Raw genomic sequence first — 26,004 nt, 5'->3', positions numbered from 1 at the left:
GAAAAATATCTGCCAGGTATGCCAGCCTTGCACACCACTCATCACTTGCAAGCAGCTTTGCGTAATCGGACCCCTCATTTGTCAGAAACACTTTAAGTTCCTCTCGCAGCTCATACACACGGGCCAGCACCTTGCCGCGCGACAACCATCGGACCTCCGTATGAAACAGCAAAGCTTTATGCTCCGCTCCCATTTCCTCACACAAAGCCGCAAATATGCGACTTTTCACAGGTCGTGACTTCACAAAGTTTACCATGCGCACAACATCATCCAACACAGGAACGAGGTCTACTGGTAAAGTCTTGGCTACGAGGGCTTCGCGGTGTAAAAAACAGTGCGTAATGATCACATCTGGGTTTTTTTCCTTCACTCTGCTTACAAAGCCTTTGGTGCGCCCGACCATGGCTGCAGCTCCATCAGTGCAGACACTCGTGCAGTTTTCCCACTTAAGTCCTCCTTTTTCCAGATATTCTGATGTGACCCGAAAAATTTCCTCTCCTGTTGTTTTTCCTGGCAAAGCCTTGCAAAATAGAAAGTTTTCTCTGATTGTGTCTCCATCTACAAAACGCACATTGGCCAATAGTTGAGCATGTCCACTTATATCAGTAGACTCATCAAGTTGCAACGCAAATTCATTACTGATACGGATCTTGTCCAAAACCACACTTTCGATGTCTGCAGACATCTCATCAATACGTCTGGAAATTGTGTTATCTGAGAGAGGGACTTTGGCTATTTCTTTAGCCGCTTCAGGTCCGAGCATCTCATTTACAATGGCTTTGCAGGCGGGAAGTATTAATTGCTCTGCCACAGTATGGGACTTTTTTGATTTAGCCACAAGTTCAGCGACGTGGTAGCTAGCTTTAAGGACTCTCTCGTTTACCTTTGCGGTTTTTCTCATGAAAGTTGCTTGTTTCTCCGTGTGTTCACGCAGGCGAACAAAATACTCCACATTTTTGTTTTGAAGTGAAGGGTGTTTCGTTTGGAGATGGCGTTTAAGCTTACTTGGGACCATAGCACTGTTGGAGAGCTTTTCACCACATACCAAGCACAACGGAGTCGGTGCCGTTGCATCTCCGGTAAAAGTAAATCCAAATGAAAGATGGCTTTCGTTGTATTGCCTCGCGCCAGAAACTTTGCTGGACGTCTTTGCTTTCTTTTGACCTCCACTCATACTAGGGCCTTCATCTGGGTCCGGATTTGTCCAGGGTCCAGTTCAGAGTCAGCATTTTTCCTCTTCAAAAACTTATCCATCACTTTTCACCGTCGTCCTGTTATACCTGTCGCTGCATCCATGCGTCACTAATTCGCTTGTCTCCAAGCACAAGGCAATTAGCTACCTGCTGCTGCTGCCGCTTACTGGTATGGAAGAGTACTACATGATTACTCTGCCAGGCGCTAGACCGCACAGGCACACAAATTGGATAATTTCCCACGGCACACCTGACAATAACCACCACAGTGGTTGAAAAACACTGTTCTACACTACCACACAGTAGAACACAAAGAACACAGTTGACAGAAACATTTTGAAAAAAAGTCTTTAATGAAATCGTGACACACACACATTAACAAGGATCAACCAAGTAAAATCAGTGACTACTGGGTAAAAAAAGCAAGGAAATGTGCAGAGGGGTTCACTGATAAGAGTCTCTGGGTTGGGCCATGCCACTGGTCCATGGTGCATGAAAAAGAGTCTAAGGCCTCTGGAAATGCTTCTTTGCTGTCTCTGGGTCATACTGAGTTGGCACCTGTAGCTTTGGGGACTCGATGCGAAGCCTCTTGCAGTGTGTCGCCACATACTTTGGGTCGCTCTCCAGCCGCTCTTGCAGTGTCTGGCAGGGTTTGGAGAGCTAGGACACTCCTTCTTGCTTCCAGCAGCTGTAAATACAGGTATTAATGTAATATTAGTACTGCTAAGAAACATGTGACCATGTTTGTCAAAAACAATGCAGCTAATAAACAAAATTCAGCCCATTTTTACATTGTTGTGCAAATAAAGCGGCATTCATGGGACTCTTACCTGCTTCCTTCTTTGTCTGCTGCGAGCTGAAATCTTCACAGCTGCTGCCTGAACTGAAAGAGCTGCCTGGGCATACCTGAAGCTCCTCCACACCATCTCATAATATGTCTTACAGGCCGCTGGAAGAAAATATATATATTGGTTTGAAATAATTAAGACAGGCTTCAGTAAAAACAACAACAAGAAACAACAGAAAGGGTTTAAAAGACTGCTGTCCACACAATCCATGTCTGGACTCCCAGTTAAAGTTGCCATCAAATATGACGTCAACGTTTCGTTGTGGGGCGAGTTCAGTCTGTAAAACACAAAAAGTGCAGGTCATGCAACGTTTACGTTTACTTATATTCTGCAGAATATTTCCTGTGTATTTTATTAACTTACTCCTGCTCAGGTTCATATCGCCTGTCGTTTCCGTCACTATTGTGCAGACGTCGCACCTTTTCCTTTAAAATACAAAATACATTGTAATCTTAAATGTAACGTGAATGATTACCAAACGTTCGGAACGTAGTGCAATAAGAATAATAAAGGTTTGGCGCCCTAAAAACTGCACAATGTGGTACTAAATGCTAACGTTACTTACGTAACTTACGCACCCGTCTCTTCGTCTCCGCAGCTGCAGTTCAGTTGGGGCTGCCCCTCCAGAGCGAGCAGTCTGGCTTTTATCACGGTCATTCTCCTCGCCAACTGCGCGATCAGCTGCGTTAGCAGCCGAGACAATCCACTGAAGACGCTCAGCAGTTTCTTCTCTAAATTGTTTGGACTTTCTGGATATGGTCGCTCCGCAGCCAGGCCGTCCGCTCGTCGCAGAGGAATGCCTTCTGGGATGAACTGAAGATGACGTTCGGCCATTGTATGAACAGAGTTAAAGTTTAGCAAGACGCGAAACGAAACTGTTATAATCCAAGCTCGATTCGCATTCACAGACACGCCAAGGTCGTTTTCTGCCGACGTCATTGCGTCAGAGGAGGTGTCCAATCATATGCGAGGTCGCGCTCTCGGAATTTCGCGCGAGACCATTTTTGTTGCATAAATGAAAAACATGCTGTGATTTTGTTAGGTACTTTGATTTTCTATTTTTGTACCTGAATATCTTATAAAACATGTAAACTTCTTTAAAGTGACATCATTGAAAAATAAAAAAAAAGAAAAGTTACTTTGGTGTATTCCCTTTTTATTCCTATTTAAAGAATCATCAGTGGACTGACCCTGCTGGAATTTTGCAAGCTAATCACACAAGCATTGTTCATCTGGTGGTGTGGTGGCAAAATGCGAAAAATTGTGACCAGTGTCCAAGAACTGTAGATACTTTAATTTTCACAATTTTGATTTAGCAATTTAAGTGGAAAATTAAAGACCTTTGAGAGTCAGGACACTTATCCTGCATGTAACCTATAAAATTATTTAAACACACTTTTAAATCCTCATGAAAAAAAACAACTTTGTATTCTGTAGGCACAGAACACACGCACACACACGCACACGCACACGCACACACACACACACACACACACACACACACACACACACAAAATCCCAATTTGCATTTGTATAGCTTTGCAGCATTTACATTTGCATTTTAACACCTCATGGTCACAGGGGCTGAGAGAGAACTTCCACGGCAATTTACAGTGATGGAAATTGACGGAAATGTGATTTTTCATGCAGTGAATGGATGTGAACAAGATTCTGAATGGAAAGTTTAGTTTCAAAAAGTTGCCAAATGGGTCGACTGACAACACCAAAGCTAACTGTGTGTATTGTTGGTGTGAACTGAATTATCAACGTAGCACATCCAGTCTGAAATACCACTTGATCGCTAAACACACAGCGAATGCGAATTCACCACCATTTCCTTGTCAAAACCAGGCGACAATGGATGGCTTTCGACAGAGGCATATGGATGCTATTATGTTCAAAGGAAATTTAAGGAAGGAAAGTTTAAGCCATGGTTTAACTGCACTATAGCCTGAGTCCTAGTTTACAATGATGTGCACTTTCAGGGCTCTATTTTCGACTTCGGCACAGGCTGCGCCACCGGCACAGTAGTATTTTCGAGTGGCGCAGGCAGGCGCACAGCGCACTTGGTATTTTGGTAAACCGAGGCGTACAAAGGTGAGCCAGGATGGGCGTTGCGGCGCAGTGCTGTGGAGGTGTAATGAGCCGGTGCATTGGAATTTTCAACCATTTCGCTCTGCGCCGGCGGCATAAAAGTGTGGTGAAAGCTCGCCACCTCAGACCTGCTCAACTCTGTGCGCCAGCGGTGCAAGTGGATTTTCATAAACCGGCGGAGTCATGCACTCACGTCACCAACACCTCACAGTCAGGTTTCCACAGTGTCTGGCATTTCACTGCGATCAATAATTAGCAACAGCCGCAATTCAATGCAACTATCTGAGTCAGCACATACAGTCAGACCCAAATTTATATATTTTGATTGCTATCTCATCTGACCACATCAAAAGCGCGTTCGGCACGCGTAATGGTCACTCAACCTGACCGAATGTACACAGGTGAAACAGGGATGTCTGGTGACCTGTGACTCAAATTGCCCGGTGACAAACGTATGTGCCACTTTCCCCGGGTCGGCACATGACTCGTTCATCCTGGCGAATTCTAGCATCCCTACAGTCTTTTAGGGGGACACCCCTCTGGATGGGTGGGTACTAGGTAATAACGGCTATTCACTGAAAACGTGGTTGATGACGCCATATATTACCCCGTCAACAAGACAGCATCGTGGTTTTAACGATGTTTTCAGCAGTGCTCGGTCAGTCATTGAACGCACACTGTGATCAATAATTAGCAACAGTGAGGATTCAATGCAACTATCTGAGTCAGCACATACAGTCAGACCTATATTTTGATCAGCATCTCATCTGACGATATCGCAAGCGTGTTCGGCACACGTAATGGTCACTCACCCTGACCGAATGTACACAGGTGAAACAGGGATGCGAACTAATCAATTTACGTTGCTATGCCAACCAGAAACAGCCATGATATCCTACAGAGCATATATACTGCATCAATCTCAGAGCACTCGAGAGACAGAGAGAGACAGACACATGGAAAAAAACGTGATGATCATTGTCCGCTATTACCCACGTCATTTCATTCCAAATACAAATGTAATCATTGTAATGCTTAACCTTATCTACAAAGATGGAGTACGTCATTGCTTTGAGGAGGATGAGGAGGAGGCCGAGGATTTACCTTCTAAGGACCTCATATTTAGACATCAGAATCAGAATCAGAAATCCTTTATTTATCCCCAAGGGATAATTGTTTTTGTTGCAGTGCTCCTTTCAAGAATAGAATTAGAATAAAATTAGAGAAGAAAGAAAAGAGAGAGAACTATATATATATAAAGCAAATACAAAAACAAAATATTTCTATTGAGAATACATATATATATATATATATATATATATAAACAAATATACCACAAAATATAGAACAGAATATAAAACAATATATATAGATATACTGAGAAAAAATAAACAGTATATACAAACGGGTGTGCAAAGTAGTACAAACACATGTCATGAGACATGAGTGACGTCAGTCTCCTCCTGGGACAAGTTTGGGCATCAGACACTTTCCTGTGTGGTCTCAGTCATCCTTGAAACTTGCCATGCGCCTGGCCAGCGGCGTTCTTAAAGGTGAGGCGAGGAGCTGGTGTGATTGGTGAAAATTTGACTCAGCTGTATCAAACCCACTCCATGCCTTCTCCCCTCCCTCTTTCCGAGTTGCGCCGCTGGGTGGGACTGAGATGGGAAGGACCTAGGTCACCATCTCCAACTGCCCAAACTCCATCTAGCTCATCATCTTCACTGGGTATCCCATCACCCTCCTCCCCCCTGCTAAAGTTTACTGACCAAATGAACAAACTTGTCAGTGTTGGTATCAGGCTTACTCCTCGCCCATCTGGGATCCTGCCCCCCCAAATTCCATCCCGCCCCCTACAACCACCCTGTCCCCTTCCACCACCACAGCGCTGACGGGCACCACCACCACCCCCTCCATGGTTTGATCTGAACCTACTCCAGTCCCCTTGTAAGAGCCCAGCACAGCCACCTATTTGTGTTGGTAAGTGATGTGTTCTGGGTCCAGCTTTTAAGGCAAATGTTATGCCTGACTTTTCCAAGGAAAAGCCAGGGCCCATTGTGCTGGAAGCTTCATTGATTCATGTCTCAATAGGTAGGAGGAGAAGATCAGTCCATCTCTCCAGAAACATCACGTCACCGAATTTAACATGTATTCCATGTCAGCCACAGTATATTCTAAAACATGGGGATGTTGGACTTTTAAGCACATTTAACTTAGCTCTTTTAAATGTTAGGTCTTTGGCAGGCAAATCACTCTTAATCAATGACTTTATCATCAAACACAAGCTTGATTTTATGTTTTTAACTGAAACTTGGTTAGGACAAGATAGTGCAGCAGTTCTCAATGAGTCAGCCCCTCTGAATTTCAGTTTCATAAGTGAAGTAAGAATGCATAAGAGAGGAGGTGGAGTCGCCATTTTGTTTTTGTTTTGTTTCAACGCAAGAGAGTCTCTTATGGTCAGTTTGAATCTTTTGAATATGTTGCCATTCAATCAAAGTCTCCCAGTCTTCGTAACCATCTACAAACCCCCAAAATACAATGCGAAGTTTTCTGATGAGTTTGCCAATCTACTGTCTGTTGTTTGTATTGATTTTGACTGTGTTGTGTTAGTGGGTGACTTCAACATTCATGTTGATAATCTCAAAGATGGATGTGTTAAAGAACTTTTAAACATTCTGGATCATTTTGGCCTATCTCAGCACGTTACACATTCAACACTTAACAAAGGTTATATATTAGATTTGGTTATCTCCAAAGGGCTTAATATCTCTGAGGTTGTGGCAACGGATGTTGCTCTTTCTGATCATTACTGTGTGTCATTTAAAATGGCAACACCTGCTATTCTTAACAAAAGTGGAACAGAGGTAATCAAAAAGCGTTAGATTAATGATAACACCTGTGCATTCTTCACTCAGTCTTTTACACCATCACCAACGCTGCCCTCAGCTTCAACTGACGACCTTGTAAATAGTTTCAGTTTTAAAGTTAGGACTATTATTGACCCCATCGCCCCAGTTAAGACCAAAGTCAGGAAGGAAAAAGGCACCTTGGAGAAACACCACACTGGTCAAAGTCCAGAAAAGAGTCTGCAGACAGGCAGAGCGCAGGTGGCGAAAAACCAAACTCCAGGTTCATTATGAGATTTACAAAAACAGTCTCCACACCTATAACCATGAACTAAAGAAGGCAAGGCAAGCATTCTTCTCAGAGATTATCAACAGAAACTGTTTTCTGTTGTGGATAGACTGACAAACCCCACAGCTTCAGTCCCTCCTGAGCTGCTATGCCACAAGTCATGCAATGATTTTGCAGCCTTTTTTACAGATAAAGTCCATCTGTGCCTTCTTGTTCTCCAGTTAATCTAGCACATTTTAACCTTCTAGATCATACAAGGCTGACAGAAACTGTATCACAGTTAAAATCCACAACATGCTGCCTTGATACTCTGCAAACAAACTTTTTTTTTTACATTTTTTTCATTGTATAGCTGCAGATGTGTTGCAAAAAATAAATAATTCTTTTCAGTCCGGTCAGTTTCCCCAGGCCTTGAAAACTGCAGCAATAAAACCTCTCCTGAAAAAGACTAATCTGGATGCTTCAGTAATAAGTAACTACAGACCAATATCAAATCTTCCCTTTCTGGGAAAAATTATTGAAAGGGTTGTTTTTCAACAAACGCATGCGTTCATGATGCAGAACAATCTTTTTAATGCATTTCAGTCTGGATTTTGTCCACACCACAGCACTGAGACTGTACTTATCAAAGTTTTAAATGATATACATCTGAATAATGATGCTTCCAAAAGCTCAGTCTTAGTATTATTAGATCTCAGTGCTGCCTTTGATACAGTTGATCATGACATACTTCTTGACAGACTGGAAAAGTGGGTGGGACTTACTGGCACTGTACTACACTGGTTCAAATCCTATTTACAAGATAGAGACTACTTTGTGTCAATTGGTGAGCATGTGTCTGAACGAAAAAAGATGATGTGTGGGGTGGGGGGTCCATTCTCTGACCACTTCTTTTCAATATCTACATGTTGCCTCTAGCTCAGATTATGGAGCATCATAATATTTCTTATCATACTTATGCAGATGATACACAACTTTATATTTCTGTGTCATCACATGATTACGGTCCTTTACTTTCACTGAGTGAGTGTATTCATCAAATCAATGAGTGGATGTAAATAAAATTTGCCTTGCCTTGCCTTACAGCTCTGTGCTAAACAAACAGATCCACCTCCTTACCTAACTCTCATACAGAAAGGAAATAAGTGTATTTCACAAAACGTTGAACTACTCTTACAGTAATGGGGAAAAACAATGGACAACTGGACATCCCAATAAAACAATGATTTTATTGACATGTGCCAATAGGTTCGAAATTAACACTCACCAAGCTCCTAAATGAGGCTAGATTTTGCATTTGGCAACAAATGGCTATCCGCCACATTAAAAAAGAAATGTCTGTACCAAAATAGAAACATACTTTATTAATCACATATCACAAGGTGTTAGTTGCACTACACGCCATACTTTCCGTGAAATTAGTTTTTTCCGCATTTGACCCATCCTCGATCTGTCGATCCTCTGCGGCAGACCAGGAGCAGTGGGCTGCCAGCTGCCAGGCAATGATGACGCCGACGCCCGGGACCAGTACTTCTTTGTCACCATTGGTCAGGTGGTGATCTTCTTGCATGTTTTTAGTGGGGGTTATTACGGAGGAAACCCCGGGTGAACACGGGGAGAACATGCAAACTCCACACAGAAAGGCCCCCTTTTTCCTCGAGCAGCAGGCACCAAGGCATGGTGGAGGACACGCCACCAGCGCCCACAGCAGGATTTGAACCGGGGACCTTCTAGCTGTGAGGCGACAGTGTTACCACTTGTTCCACCGTGCTACCCAAATAGTCATAATAATAAAAAACTGTGCTCAGTTTCTACTGCATTTTAGTATCATTTGCGGGTGCACTGCTTCAGCCATCCATAGCCTGTGTTTGACAGGAACTTCTGATGCATTCAGCTGTATCTCATTAAATTCTGAAACCTACATCACTTTGTGAGCAAAGCAAGTGGGCACCATATATTCAGAAATCTCTCCCCAGATGGCCACAAATTTTGCTTAAAACATGAAAGTTTCTTTTTTTTCCTTATTTTTGAATAGAATAGTTTTGACCAGTTACACATGTTGTTGTACAAGTTATTTGCATACAATATGTGTGCCGGTCTTATGATGTAAGATAGCTGTCAAAAAGATGTTCGTATTTGTAAAGTTAACAATTTGTATGTCATAATTCTGCTGTCACATACATGAGTCTGTGAAATTGGGTTCGGGTTATGATTGTTTTTATATGAGTATGAGTCTAAAAGCTGTGAGTGCGAAGTCTTATGAATACAACTCATTTTTCTATGACTACTGAATACGAATTCAAGTTTACGGGTACGAGTCGAAAAGTGCTGAAATGACGTCACTGAGGTCACAGTCAAGTTGTAGGGGAAAGTAATCGATCGGCGATTCCTCCAACTGCGCATGCCCCAGACGCAAACATCCAGGGCAACGCCACCAGCCCCAGAGAGACTTCACAGGTAACGTTAATAATAACGTGCATAGCTATTATTGATTTCATAAAATCGAACCATTTTATACAATAAACATTTCTTGGACTCACATACTTATTTCTTTAGCTTGCAAGCTAAAGATAGTTACATGCCGATGAAGCTAGCTTAGTGCTATCGTTACTGGGTGCTATCATTCATAATTTTCGACCAGAGCATTAACAATCAAGCCAGATTTGGGATGAATTAACGTGAACCAATAACTTTGTGTAACAGGGTTAGGTTTAGGTTTAGATAAAAGCTACCCTTAGGGTTAGGGTAAGTTAACACAGAAAGAGTGAGAAGGTTGATATGGAGAAATAAACCCAGACATCATCAATCACCCTGCTTATTGCACGGTTTAAGAGTGAAATTATAAATTTGAGACAATAAGTTACTGGTTGTATTTCTCACACAGAGAAAAGTGCAAAGTTTGCACTCACAGCTTTTAGACTCATACTCATATAAAAACAATCGTAACCCGAACCCAATTTCACATACACGTATGTGACAGCAGAATTTTGTGTAAAACAACTTTTATGACATACAAATTGTTAACTTTACAAATACGAACATTAAAATATGGACACATCTTTTTGACAGCTATCTTACACCATACGGTCTGAGTTCATCACCCAGTTGGTGTGCAAAGTGAATGAGACAGCAAGGGATTCAAAAAGCTGGTTCAGTACCTCAAACTCGTGTACGTTATACCATCAAGAGCTACTGTGACTAAAAGCACTGACAAACACTAAAAGGATGAGCTAAAAGTCAAACTAGTCAGGGCAGACAAGCTAGTTCTGGCCACCGACTACTGGACAACTCTATCAAATGAAAGCTAAATCACAACTACATGTGTTGAGGTGCTAAAATGCCTGGAGGGATTGTATCAGCATGTATGTGGCTGACCGGCAACCGCAGCGCTCTGAAAATACTACAGTTTCAAAAACCGTTGACACAAGACACAAAACCATGGAAAAAAAACAAGGTCCATGAACTTTGATAATATTTAGACCATAATTTCTCCCATTTGTCTGGGACACTGACATCTTCCAGGACACGACTGACTGTGAGATGCAGTCCAACGCACTCCTCACCTGAAAATTAACTAGTCAGCTATGTTATTGCACAGTACAAATTTTACTCATATCGTGCAGGCCTCCATACAAGTGTCATTTCCAACAGAACAATGGGAGCTGTATCATCACAACACATTTACCGCTACCACAGTAACCAAAATCATCCATAGGCCTGCTTGTATGGAAGCAAATAAGGGTCATTAATATCATGCGCTTGTGTAGTGATGTGATGATGTGCAGTTGAATATTTGCATCCATATGAAAAAACTGCATTCACGTATCTGAATGTGTGAATTCATGGGAAATTAAATTCTCGCAAATTCCAGCTTGTGAATGTGTAATGAAGTTTTACAGCTGCGAGATATTTTACGTAAGTGTAGTTTTGAGTGCACAGATCTAATTTACACATTCGCAAACTTGAATTAATGACATAATTTTTTCACACATTCAGATATGTGCATGCAATTTATTTCGAAAGCTCACACACACGCTGAGATGTTCTGGCCAACATCCTCTTTGAGATGAACGCTGCTGACATGAAGTAACCTGTAGTGTGTGACAGCTGGGAGATGCTCGCGCACTGACAGAATGACAGTGGCAGCAACCAACACGACGCGCACGCATGCACGCGGTCTGTGATTCTGTGCTGCAGGGAAACGTTAGATAATATTTTTGCTCTCCTTACCCTCCGTCCGACTCCTCCTCCGCATTGACTGGCGCTCCACCGGGCTCGGCTGTCCGCCGCTGACTCTCCGTTACCGGGCAGCGACCCGGAGTCCGAATCCTCCCCCTCCTCCAGCTCCTCTTCCCCCTCCTCCCTCTCCTCCGCCTCTGTCTCCTTCTCCTCCGTTTTCAGCCGCTTTGCCGCCCTTCCGTACTCCCCTTCCTCGCGCTGCCCGGCTGCTTCTGCTGTCGACATGCTTGCGGCTGCGTTGGACCTGTTGGAGATCGCGACTGTGTCTGGGGCTGGTCAGACTGACACGTCCATGTCAGCAGTTATCCCGCCGTGTCTCCTCGATAAGCAGTCTTCGTGTATCTGTCTGTCTCCTTATATGTGTGTCCCTCTTCCTGTCTCGAGGGTCTGTCTCTGTATCATTTCCAACACCAGTGATTTTTCTCTGTGAAGGTGTGAGTGGACAGCACACATCCCGCCCCGTGCTGTTCTATTATTGGTCAGTGCGGTCCTGCGCCTTGGAGATACGGCGTCCGATTGGCCCGTGTCGATGCGTCAAAAGACAGTTTTCCACGCTCTGCAGAGGAGTGTGCAGAGAGGAAGCAAAGAAGGGAATGGTGGGCAAGCAGGACTTAATCGGAGACAGACTTGAGATCGCAGAGCGTAGGAAAGGAGAGAGAAAGAGAGACAGTGGCCATGTGAGCGTTAATTTGCTGCATCACTAACACTCTCTGCTATCCAGCATGTGTGATTCATTTCTCACATGAAAGCAGTTGGCCTTATTATAGGCAACAACCTAGATGACAGCTCACTGCGTCCCCCCAAAAAAGGTTAAGCCAAGTTTAAAGGCACAGATTTAGATGCATTGACTGATTAATCACACGCCCAACTTTAAGAATTAGTAAGATTTGGCCAAGGTTGTGGGGATTTATGTGAATTTTTTGAGGGTATTTTATTCTCATGCTGGGGAAAAATTAAAAGGGTGCAGTACTCCATCCATATGTATTGAACTCCCATAGATTTGGGGGGATTGTCTGGAAGATTTAAAATGCCCAAATAAAAAAAAAACTGAACACATCAAATACAATACGCTTTGTTATATGTATTTCTTTTTATGTATGCATTCACATTCATTTCACATAGATGTCATAATCAAAAGCAAAACATATGTTTAAAGTGACATCATTTTTAGCTTTTCTTTCTTTCTTTCTTTCTTTCTTTCTTTCTTTCTTTCTTTCTTTCTTTCTTTCTTTCTTTCTTTGTATTTGAATTGTTTTTCATTATAACATGACAGTGAAGAGGGGTTTTGTATTTCAGTGTCCAGAAGAAAGCAGTTTAAACCAGCCAGTGTTGGAGTTTCCCCATTGGCCATTACTCTTACTTTACTTGTGTAGCTGTGATCCATCCATTTTGTTCTGGTTGTTTGTCTGGACCTCACTTGCTTTTGCTTTATTTATGGATTCTGTTCCGTTTCATTGGATTTCATTTTGCCATTGGACTGTTTCATGTTTTTTGGGGGTTTCATTTGCCTTTGGATTTTTAACCTTGGCTTTGACTCTCACCAGTCTCACCTTCCCAAACTGACTTGTTTCTCCTCCCCAGTGTTGTAACTGCTAAAATAGTTAGACCCCATTATATTTGGGGAGTCGTGTTGTTGTTCTGTTCCATCCATCCATTTTCTATGCCGCTTATCCTTTTTGGGGTCACGGGGGGGCTGGAGCCTATCTCAGCTGTCGACGGGCGGGAGACGGGGTACACCCTGGACCGGTTGCCAGCCGATCGCAGGGCACAAACACACAACCATTCACACTCACACTCACACCTAGGGGCAATTTAGAGTCACCAATCAACCTAATGAGCATGTTTTTGGTCTGTGGGAGGAAGCCGGAGTGCCCGGAGAGAACCCACGCATGCACGAGAAGAACATGCAAACTTCACACAGAAATGTTTGGGATTTTATACTCCCATGTTCTCGTTAGGGAAACCATAATTCTTGGGTGGTTGAGAGATCCTACACAGTTTATAGTAGTAAATTAACAGAAAGAAATTCAACAAAATTCAACTACCCCAATAAGAGGGAGAACTAATGTAGTTGGGGACCCTAGGTGTAACCTTTACCTCTCTACACGTGAATGGTTTGAATCATCCCATTAAAAGAGGAAACATTTTTGCTTATCATAAATTTGTAAAAGGAGAGGGCAAATCCTTGCAGATAAATCTGAGGAGGTCCAACGCAGCAGAACTGCTTAAAGACTTTGCCACCAATACAAACTTGGTGGAGAATACTAAACCCCACAGGATGAGAACACTCATTTTTCTCACCAGTACACAATACCTATAGCAGGACTGACTGTTTTTTTAATAGAGGTCAAATTGCTGCCAAAATGTGAAATATTTTAACACTGTAATCTCAGATTGCACTGCCCTGTCTTTCATAGTTAATCAACAGTTGATTTTCACAGTTACTGTTCACATCGTGTACAATTGTATACAATGCATACAATTTCACAGTCTGGTGTTCCTGTAAGCTTGTGCATCTAAAAGGCTTTTTGTTGTAAACATCAAACTGACAATAGACCTTTCTCAAGCAGATGTTTTAACAAGACACAGCAGGAATATTACAGGTATAATTATTAACCTTAATAAAGGCAGCATTCCAGTTAAGTACATGCTGGCTCACTGAGGTGACTTACAGAGGCAACCAAAAGAGAAAGAACCATAATTAACCTTATCAATAACACCAGTTAGCTTTTAGTGTTCCTCCTTTGACAAGTTAAGTGTCTGCTATGTGAAATTTGGAGCAAAAGTGCTATACCAAAAGGTCAGTATTAATGACTTGGCAATGCAACAAATCACCATTAGTTAGTATCGATGGACAGATATGTGCATCAATACTAACTAATCACCACTAATGACAAACTTATAGCTAATTTACTCTTAGAAATAACTGCAACTTTATGAACACCACTGACTTCAAAAAGAGAAAGCAAAATGTCTCACTGAAGCTGGAAGACTTTGTTCTTTTATGTGCACTTTCTGATGCTGTCTGACCACCATTTTTACAATTTATTGGATATTTTTCCTTTTGTGGCCACAATTCATTTCATGTTCTATGATGTTGTTGAAGGGCACATGTTCTCATATATCCTTTGTGCATTGCAGCAGTGCAGTGCAGTTAAAAAAAACTTAGGTGCAACATAGGTGATGTGAAATGCACGGTATGTGGTATTCTCTCTGAATTCTGAAGTTTAGAAATACCTGCAAACATCTCATTGTGGTAAATGTTATTTCACAACTGTCAACAAAGATGGTGAACATGATAAACATAACTGACATAGTCATGGTGGTTGAGGAAGTATTCAAATAATTAACTTAAATAAAAGTAGCATTACCTCTCTATAGAAGTACTAAATTACAAGTGAAAGCCCTGCATGCAAAATTTTACTCAAGTCAAAGTACAGAAGTATTATCAACAAACTGTACTCAAAGCACCAAGCAAGTAAGAGGACTCATTAAGCAGAATGGTCCTTTTCAGTGTTTATATTATTGATGTAATACTTTAATGTTGCAGCTGGTTGAGATGAAGTTTTACTACTACTGTTGGGTATTTAATGTATAATGAAAACACACAATAATTTGTATGTTTTCTTACCTCTACTTGCTCCATGTTGGATTTCTCTGCATGTTTGGACTGCCTGCTATGATTATGATTTGTCTGTCTCACCATCCTTTTGTAGTCTGCATTTTGGTCCTACTTGTTTTTTCCCTGTATCACGCTTGCATAAGAGTCGCAGCTTTCTTTTATCTCTCATATTGGTTTCTTCTTAACTCTACACTTACGACATAGATGTTTTCTTTCTCTTCTTGTGGCTATCATTAAGTGTATAACTTGTAGCTGTATCAGAAAGTTTGGTGGTATCTAGCAACTACTGTAAGATGCTGTGTTTTTCAGGTGTCTATTTATTCCTGTAGGTGAAATTCAAATGATTATGACAGATTGACCATTTGGCTCTCTATTACTTCCTGCTTTGCAAACTCAGAGAAAAAGGGATGATTGTTGGAGCTTGGTTAAAGTTGAAAGGTTTAATCCGATAATGTTTTAGATTGTTGTTACAGTCAACTAATCCCATGTGCAGGTGACATGTTAGTTCATTACCATGAACACACACTGTAATTTTGAATCAATCGCACATACACTGTCCTGCTGCCCAGAATACTCTGGAGCACAAAATGTAGATTAATCTGCATTTTAAAATAATCCCCAACTGCTGCACCATTTCCTCTTACTTTGTTAAAAACTACATAGTTCAGCTGTTTTAGGAAATTACTGAGGTTTCATTAAAGTGAACCCCTATATTAGTGATATATTTTAAAGATGTATGGCTTCTGCAGGAATCAGTAGGGTTGGAACTGAGAGCCACAGACAGGGTAGGGAAGTCAGAAAGTATTGTGAGACAGATATTGTTGCTTTGAGTCTTCATTCGATTTGATAACAAGAGCAGTGTTGAATACTGTTGGCTTATTCAACATCCTTTTAAAGTCCTTTAAAACTAACTGTAATGCAGTATAATATTCAGAGTTTTATAGCAGGATACTAATCATGATGAGTGAACTGATTTTGATGTGTAAAAATTGGAGGAGTGTCCCTTTAAAAATTGTTTGACCCAACCCTTCGAGAAATCTTGCAAGCTTGAAATGTGTCAGTGATGCAATATACTGGCTCAAATAACACATTTGTGTGACACTGGTGTGAATGTCACAAGGTTGCAGCCTCCCAACCAGCCTCTGTGTGTGTGTGTGTGTGTGTGTGTGTGTGTGTGTGTGTGTGTGTGTGTGTGTGTGTGTGTGTGTGTGTTTGGTGTGTGTGTGTGTGTGTGTGTGTGTGGCCTGGAAGTGAAGTCAGAACGGAATAATGCAATATAGCAGTCATTTCCTGTTCCTCCTTGTCTGACGCACTTAATCTGCCTCTGTGTCTGGACTTTTACATGTTGCCTGTTTTCACGGTGACGCTGTGATTCAGATCAGCTCTCAGGCAGCTTGGCCTGTTGGACATGACTGCAGGGAAAGAAAGATGCGATTATTCCAATGATGTTATCTCGACAAACCTGGTAGGCCACCAGGGGGTGTCCGTTGAGGAGGGAGTACTGTCAGGGTCTGTGTTTTTTGTGGGTGTTTTTGGTTTTCGAACTTGTGCTTGTGCTTGTCTCTCCACCTTCCCCCTCCCTCTTGTGGTTTTGTCACTGCAGGTATCTGTCTCCTGTGGGTCAATGCCTCTTGTTCTTGTTTCTTCATCCATCACGCCGAGGATAGCCGACTCCTGTCTCCTCCGCCTTTGTTTTTTGAGAGCTGGATTTTGTGTTATGCCTTAGCCAGTGGTATTTTCTGTTGACCATTAAAGACCGTGAAAACTGTTTGACTGTGTCCAGCTCCACTACTGTTGGTCCAAATTTACAAACCGTAACAATGAGCTCTTTAAGATATGATGGTGCCTGATCATTTAGTGCTACAGGGAGCCAGTGCAGAGAGACAAGTATGGCAGAATTGTGGTCTCTTTTTCTAGTTTTTGTCATAACATGTGCCACAGTGTTCTGGATTAGCTGGCAAGTCTTTAGCATCTTAAAAATGTGGAATTGTGATAAACCAGCCCATGGAATCAAATCCATGGAGAAGTTTTTCTGTATGTTTAGAGACAAGATGTGCCTGATTTTTTGCAATGTTATGTGTAAAGAAAGGCAATCCTTGAAATTTGTTTTATGTGGGAGTCAAAGGACATACCTTGAAAAGATAACACCCAGATTCTTACAGTGGTGCTGGTGTTAAGGCCAAGCACTGCAACTTTTTTAGTTTGTCTGAGTTTATCACCAGAAAATTACAGGTCATCCAGGTCTTTATGTCATTTAGAGCGGAGTGGAATGTTTCATGAAAATATTGCCTAAACAAAGCATATATAGGGTGAATTGTATCGACCCAAGCAAAGAACTTTTTGGAGCTCCATGATGGAAGACTCATCATTAACATATTCAAATTTAAATCAATCTGATAAGCAGGACTTAAACCATCTTCATGTGGTTCGTTTAATTCCAGTTAAATCTTCTAGTCTCTGTAATAGAATGTGATAGCCAAGTGTGTTGAATGCAGCACTAAGATCTAACAAGAAAAGTACAGATGCAGTTAGAGTGTAAAGGGTGGGCACTAGGACCATGCAGGGGCGGACAGCCAATCAGACAAGGCAGAGGAGACGTTAAGTACAGGCTGATGGGCAGGAGTTGAGGAATGACAGGCCTCATCCTCCTCAGACCTCCTTTGTGCTCTCCATGTGACTGGTAACAATCTGTGGATCTGGTAAGCTGGACTGTACAGATGTTTTAACTTGGTTTTATATCATTTGTATTGTTGGGTAATGTAAGGGGTGTGAGCACCCCGAGGTAGCTGTATTTTAACCTCTTTATTAATACTGTGGGTCTGCCATAACCTGTTTTACAGATAAAAAGAAATGACTGCAAAACAGAGGTAAAGCACTGACTGCTGTTTATTTTAGTATTGTAATGTGGTTATAGCATTACATCTGTTAGATCAGTTTTGTGGTGGGACTGTCTGTCCTTTTGTTTTATTCTCTGTGTTGTTTTAGGGTTTTTATGAAGCTTCTTAATAAATGGCCAGTTATGGCATGACCCACACTGGATGTTGTGGCCTCCTACTTGAAGCCCCTGTGTTTTAAGGTGGTCATTTCACAAGAGGGTTCTTTGTAACTGATTGGCAATTGCTTTCTCAAGGATTTTAGAGAGAAAGTGGAGGTTAGCTATCTATAATTGGCTAAAAAATGGTAGAATTAAAGAAGCTCATGATGTTGTTGCTCATGAGGACTGTAGGAGTACATGGCTCAGTTGAGTTTTGACTCTGTCAGCCTGCAGTGTCAAAAGAAACCTGGAGTTGCTCATATTTACTTTAACGATGAGTAATAGGCTGCCCTGGCATTGCGGAGGGCAGTCCTATATGTTTTTAAACTATCTAGGCAGGCTAAATGATATTGTTCCATATTGGTGGAATGCCATTTCATTTCAGGTTTTTGTGATGTTTGCTTTAACCAAATATTCAGTTCAGCTTGCTAGTTAGTGAACAGAGAATGTAGATAAAGATACCATTTGCAAAAAATACTACTCCACACAAGAGGGTGGGAAAGGGGCAAGCTCAAGTGACTCAGCAACTTACTCAGGCCTCACAAATCTCTGAATATGCACCAGTCAATAGCAGTGCTTCACTGGAGCACTGACTGCAAAGTCCCACTCACTGAACTGAAACTTGGCAAAATGTTTAGTTCAACTTGTGAACTAGTGAACTGAGAATGGTCTTTTGTGAAGAGTAAACCAATGAGCTGAGAATTTAGTTGGTGGAAGATAACATTTGCAAGCTGAGGTCCTACCCTTTTATGTACAGTGACTCAATGAGTGTTGTTAGTGTGAACTGAATCAGTTACTCAGTGAGTCCCTGCACCTTCGCTCACAACTGAGACCTCAATTTGAACTGAGACATGACAGAATCTCACCCAAAAGATTATATACATACATGTGCTTGTTTTTTGCAGGCTCCCATTGACCACTCTAACCAAGAGCCACAAAGCAATAACAGCTGTGTTTCATACTCCAGCACCTCTTTAACCTCAGCCTATGCCTGAAGAAGGCCCTGATATTGTGAAAGACATTCTGCCTGGTTCCTGTATCATTCACACCACCTACAACAGGATTTTAATAGCTGGTGATTTTAATCTACACATTGACAACAACTCGGACCCAGTATCCAGAGAATTTTTAAACCTCTTAAACTGTATGAATTTTAAACAGCACATTACACAGCCGACCCACAGCAGGGGGCACACCCTGGACCTGATCATAACTTACGGCCTGTCTGTGGGGGTGTCCTCTGTTGTGGATCTGGCTGTGTCCGATCACGCGTGTGTTTTTTAACATTGCCAGTTTTATTCAGCGGGAGGCACCAGTGAGAATAGTGAGGAAACGCTACCTAACTCCTGAAGTGGCTGCAAATTTTATCCAGATTTTACAGAGCACTCCTGCAGAGATTTTACCAGCACCCTGTGATTTTATCGTTGACAATTTCAACAGTAATCTGAAGTCAACGCTGGACTCAGTGGCTCCTCTTTTAACAAAAACAGTTAGGAAAAAACCTACACCTCCGTGGAGAAATGAAGATATTAAGTATCTGAAAAGAAACTGCAGGAGTGCTGAGAGGAAATGGAAAAAATCAAAACTGACAGTCCACTATGAAATTTTACGTCATCACCTCAAAACTTACAATAACACCATTAAACAGGCAAGAATTTCTCACTTCAAAAAGCTAATCTCTGACCACAAAAATAATCCCAAATTTCTCTTCTCCACAATTGATCTTTTAATAAACAGTAATTTTAACAGACCTCATAAGACAATAACAAATACCCTGTGTGAAGACTTTGCCGACCACTTCAGGATACAGTCTTTTATCTCAACAGGTTTTAACTACCAATACGTCTGGATCACAGGTATTACCTGAGGAAACACTGGAGAGTTTTGCCCTGGTTGACGCAAGGACACTTGGTCGAGTTTTCTTCCAGGTAAACCCCACAACCTGCCTTTTAGACCCTATTCCCACACCGTCTTTTAAAACGCTCTATGGGTTCTTTGAGGAACAGCTGTTATACATGGTGAATTGCTCTCTTCAGACGGGTGTCTTCCCTGCCTCCTTTAAAATGGCGGTGGTGAAGCCCCTTCTGAAGAAGAGCAATTTAGACCCCAATATTCTTAATAACCGACCTGTATCCAACTTACCTTTTTTAAGTAAAATTTTTGAAAAGTAAATGATTTTTTAAACAAAAAGAACATTTTAGAAAGGTATCAGTCTGGTTTTAGGATGAACCACAGTACCGAGACAGCCCTATTAAAGATTCTAAATGATATCAGATGCAACTTAGATAAACACAAGCTCACAGTCTTGGTACTACTGGATCTAACTGCCGCCTTCGATACAGTAGACCATCACATTTTATTAAACAGACTGAGGCACCTGGTCGGCCTCTCAGGTACTGCTTTTAACTGGTTCGTCTCATACCTCACTGACCGACACTTCTTTGTAAGTTGGGATGCATGTTCCTCAGGTACCCATGAGATCAAGTGTGGGGTTCCCCAGGGGTCAATTTTAGGTCCAACTCTTTTTAATCTGTACATGCTACCCCTCGGGGACGTCATCAGGAGGCACGGCATCAGCTTCCATAGTTATGCTGATGGTACGCAACTGTACATTGCCATGTCTCCTGATGACACGGGGCCTATTGATGCCCTTTTTAACTGTATTTTAGACATCAAGTCATGGATGGCAGAAAATTTCCTTCAGCTCAATCAGGACAAAACAGAGGTCTCAGTCATTGGTCCTGAAGGCCAGAGAGAGAAACTTTTACCAAAACTACAAGATCTGAAACCAACACATTCTGTAAAAAGTCTGGGCGTGATTTTTGACTCTGAGCTTACTTTTATTCCACACATCAAAAACATAACAGAGATAGGTTTTTACCATCTTAAGAATATAGCCAGAGTCCGCCCGTTTCTCTCTCAGGCCAGCACGGAGGTGCTGATGCATGCTTTTATCTCTTGTCGCTTAGATTATTGTAATGCCCTGCTCTCTGGTCTTCCCAAAAAGAGTATCTCAAATTTTCAATTACTACAGAATTCAGCCGCTCGCGTGCTGATGAGGGCCAGAGGGCGGGAGCACATTACACCAGTTTTAAAATCGCTGCATTGGCTCCCCGTGCGTTTCAGGATAGATTTTAAGGTTCTTTTATTAATTTTCAAATGTCTTAACAGTCTCGGGCCCTCTTATTTATCTGACCTACTTTTACCGTATCAACCCTCGCGGACCCTGAGGTCCTCCGGCTCCGGCCTCTTAACCATACCAAAAGTAAGAACTAAAACACATGGGGAGGCGGCATTTCGTCATTATGGCCCCCGACTGTGGAACAGCCTGCCGGAGAACCTCAGGGCCGCAGAGACTGTTGATGTCTTTAAAAAGATGCTCAAGACTCACTTTTTTAATCAGGCTTTTAATTGATATGTTTGATTATCTCATTCCTTTAATCAGGCTTCTTATCTTATCATATTTTAGTTGTATGTTTTAACGACATGACTATTTACTATTTATTTCATTTACTCAGTTTATTTATATTTTATCTATAGCTTTCATTTATAGTTTATTTACTATTTATTTCCTTTACTCATCTTATTTCATTCAATGTTCATGTTTTATATGTTGTATTATTTTACTCTATTTTATTTACTTTACTTATTGTCTTTTAAATTTTTATTTTATTTTATTTATTTATTTATTTATTTATTTATTTATTTATTTATTTATTTATTTATTTATTTATTTATTTTTTAATTCCAGTGTTTCCTCGGCGGGTCCTTCACACTGAGAGATGTGTCTGATCTGTTGCAGGGGGCGCTGTCCTCGGGCCCTCTTGGCCTGGCTGGTTGGGGGACTCCCTACCTTGGTGTGGGGTCCACCGGTCTGTCGGGCTCGGGTGGGCCCGGGTGCGGATGCCCCCTGTACTCACAGTTCCTGATGTCTCTCGGTGTGGACGACCCCAAAGGTGGCATTTTCCTCAGTCATTAGTGCCCTGCCATCTCTCGTTACCCCTGCTATCGTCTGCAGCAAGAATGTGTATGTGTGTGTGTGTGTGTGTGTGTGTGTGTGTGTGTGTGTGTATGTATCTGTGTATGTGCGCGCGTGTGCGTGTGTGTATGCATGTAGTTGACGGTGGGTGTTTGTACATACAGAGGGTGGGAGGGATGGGTTTTTATTGTTGCTTTATTTTGATTTATATTGTTTTTAAATCCTGTGAAGCACTTTGTGTTGCATTTTAATATGTATGAAAAGGGACTACAGTTAGTGCTGACCTCACACATCATGAAGGCTTTTGAAAGAGTCTGGATTCCCTCCGGCAACTGGTCAAGCCCTCAATGGACCCCCACCAGTTCCCCTACCAACCAGATATCGGAGTGGATGATGCCATCATACCGTGGCTGTGTCCCAATTCAGGGGCTGCATCCTTCGGAGGAGCCAGCCTATGCGGCTCCTCCATTGGCCGCATCAACCATCGGTAAATGGGACGGTCTAGCCTTCAGAGTATTCCCTGATTGCGTCATGACGTCACAACGTCTTCCCTCCTAACCGACAGACAACGGAAACATAACAGACAGACGACAATGGAGCCAGAGGTTTTGCGATAACGCTGGCTCGTTTATCTCCAGCTGGGAGAGCGCTGTGGGGAGGTAACATTAACCGGCTATTTTAACCCATATTAATGTTCATACATAGCTAGCATAGTTCGTGGTAATTAATATACCCGTTAATAAACGATACCGTTTAGTGACAAACGCTTGCCAAATAAACCATGGACTGACATATATGTCATTTAACCATGAGTCTTGATACAGGGTTCTGTATGCTGTAATTTTAATGCTATGTTTTCAAGATCTGAAAAGTGCTTGAATTGAATAGTTAAATGTGTACGAACCCTGTAAATAACCCTGACTTAATTCAATAGGCTATTAAAATGTTGTGTTATTAAACATCAGAACCGTATTGAGGAGCCAAAGTGTAACAGATGGAGAAATGAAGCAGTATTGGTCTAAGCTTTAACATTCACTAGAGTTGTTGTATCAACTAAAATTCAGTTGCTCTTGTTTAATCCTCCTGTTCTTACCCTCCTTTCTCCATCCAGGCAAGGGCGATGTACTGCTGCATAAACATCAGTGTTCCTGTTCTGCTATTATTTTTCAACGATCGTGACACCAGACAAGATTTTAGGCTGAGCAGAGAGTCCCTGGCGGTGCTGCTGGAGCTTCTCCACCAGGAAAGGCGACACGGATGGGGTGCCACAATAGAGACCTTGGTCTTTCTCTTCTGGCTGGCGAGTGGGATATCCTCCAGTTGTGGTGGCAAGGGTGTTTTGGATGCCTTGCTCCACTGTTCACCGCATCGTCCATCGAGTTACTGAGGAGGCGGTGGCCATTCGCCACAGGGTCATCTACCTCCTCAAGACCACAGAAGACCTGGCGGCAGTAACTCAGGGGTTTGCAGGGCTGGCAAGACACAGAGCTTTTCGAAAAGCTGCTGGAGCAATCGACGGCTGCCATGTGAGGATCAAGCAGTAGTTGGACTAACTTGGAACTGTCAATAGCCAGATGTTTTGAAAAGCTACGAAGTGTGGTTGGAACTGTGTCACATGAGAAAATGTTGATTTGAAAAAGATACCCAATCCATACATCCTACCCTCAGCTCAGGCATCACATCTTATACTCCACTGTTTTAAACAAGCTGAACATCGTCAGCTTGGCCATTTTGATGGGAATAAGGCCTCCTCCTCTGGAGACCCGATTTTCAAGTTAGCTTAAGGTGACAGCGTCCAAACCACGCCAGGACTACCAACTAATAAGAGAAGATGGCTTCCAGCACAACACTGTTGTTCATGGATACAGAGTAGCTACAGGCTGTGCTTCTTCATCTCTTCTGCAGAAAATGGTTTCGACTTTAGCAGGGCACAGGGTAGCTCCGTGATTAAGTATGTACATAAACTGGATGATGCTACATGTAGATTGTTAACTACTGGTCCCTTGACTTCTTCAGCAAATATGCACCATCACTGCCATGACTATAAAACAACAGAAAACCGTACTGTTTCAGACTGTTGATCATGGCAATGTGCTCTGGGTCCCAAAAGTAAAACTGAAGCAGATTTTTGGTGGACACTTAAATATAAAGAGTATTTATATAAAGACAGAACAATTTGAACAATTATTGTCAGGCATTAGTGTCTATAGACAAAATCATAGCATGGGTGGTGGTGTAATCTGTTTTAAAGAAGGCAGAGTAAACAAATTGATTTGATAGTCTGGAATATGTTGAAGAAAGTGTTGGAGTAAATCACTGAAATGTCATTTAATGTAATTGTACTGTATCAACAACCAATTGGAAAGGGTGTGTTGTTTGACAATTTATCTGATGTTCTCAAAAAAATGTAATGGCAAATAAGTGCGAACTGGTGTGAACTGGTTTGATAGAACACACAGTAAGAAGTAAAAGGACAATGCCAGTAAGTTTCCACTGATTTAGATGATAGAGAATCCAACAAGAATAGGATCTACAACAACCTTGTTGAATTTAATGTTCAGAAATATAATTCATCTTGTTTCAAAAACCTATGACCAGACAAAGGCAAAACACGTGCCTTTCTCAGTGCAGCCATCCAGGACACAGGTCTGTGGCTCCACTTGTCCAAGACTCTCCTCCAGCTTGATGCCTAACCATCAGTTGTACTGTACCAAAGTGGTGGTCCGTGTTTGCAAGAGAAACTTGGCAGGGCTGCCTCACCGCTTAATCTAAGCCTCTCCAACCACTACAGGGCCCTAACTGATGACCCAGTTGACTGACTTGTTCCAGCTGGGATCCACCTACAAAAATTGTGCCAGAGGCCACCATTGGTGTTAGCAGTGTTATGGTGGTTTACCATTCCACTGTGAAGCCAAATCAGTGGCCTTCATCCTGGACAGCAACAAGCAAAATCAGCTCTCAAGGTCTGATGGGGTATTGGTGCTGTTTCATTGTTCAGGTTTTGTTATGGTCTGTGTTTTTATTATGTGTTTTTCTGAGTATTATGTGATTGCTTTGTAATGGCTCTGTCTCTCTCCTTGCATGCAGTGGAGGTGTGGCCTGGCGGTGCTGCTAGTCTCCGATGCACCTGAGGCAGATCTCCACTGATTTCCTCTCACTCTTAAGCAGCGTGGCAGCACGCTGCCAGATTGTCTAAGCTGTTTAGCTGAGACTTTCCACCCATCATGCTCTTGTCCTTGTGCTATAGTCATCTCATTCATCATAACCTAGTCTCTTAGTTTCTCTGTATTGTCTAGACTTTGTAGTCTGAGTTTTTGTTCTGGTTTTGTCTACACTAGTACTGGTTCTGTCTTCCTACCCGCTCGCCACAGTGTAGTGAATTTTTGTTTTATTCGGCTGATTTTGTGTTTATTGTTATCCCGAGGGTTTTGGTAGTGACAATCTGAGTTTGAGTTTCCTGAGAGTTTCTGTTTATTTCTTAGTTGATTTTCCTTCCTGCCCACTCGCCATGGTGTAGTGATCTTTTGTTTTATTGGGCTGATTTTGTGTTCTTGTATTTTTGGTCTGTAATAAACCGTTGTTTAACGGCTCCTTGTCTTCTGCTGATTGTCCGCTCCTCTGGTCCAGCAATAGTATTGATTCTCCGGAATCATAACAGGTTTTTGTTTTTACATGTGGTCCTCTCTTTGTTTGCCCAGAGGCCTGTATCATAAAGCTGGATTACGGCTTAGTGAGATAACTTCAGGCTTAACCCTGGCTTTTCGGTACCATAAAGGTGGCTTACTTTCTATCGGGCTATGTTGCCGTGGTAACCTATGCTGAACACCTAACCTGCTCCGGAGCAGAATAAGTTCAGGATA

The 26,004-nt window shown here is 42.0% G+C and overlaps 1 protein-coding gene across 1 annotated transcript in view; it reads right to left on the bottom strand.

Annotated features, from left to right (window-relative positions):
• LOC139340909 (heterogeneous nuclear ribonucleoprotein L-like) overlaps window positions 1–11,974 on the bottom strand; it is a 118,884-nt gene extending 106,910 nt beyond the window's left edge. The window contains exon 1 of the mRNA XM_070977033.1: window positions 11,501–11,974. Within this exon, the coding sequence (XP_070833134.1) occupies window positions 11,501–11,734 (234 nt within the window). The 5' untranslated portion in view covers window positions 11,735–11,974. The remainder of the gene's footprint in view (window positions 1–11,500) is intronic.
• Window positions 11,975–26,004: the final 14,030 nt, after the last annotated feature.

This window comes from Chaetodon trifascialis, chromosome 13 (genome assembly GCF_039877785.1).
Source record: "Chaetodon trifascialis isolate fChaTrf1 chromosome 13, fChaTrf1.hap1, whole genome shotgun sequence".
NCBI lineage: Eukaryota > Metazoa > Chordata > Actinopteri > Chaetodontiformes > Chaetodontidae > Chaetodon > Chaetodon trifascialis.
This window is presented reverse-complemented; position numbering and strand designations above follow the sequence as displayed.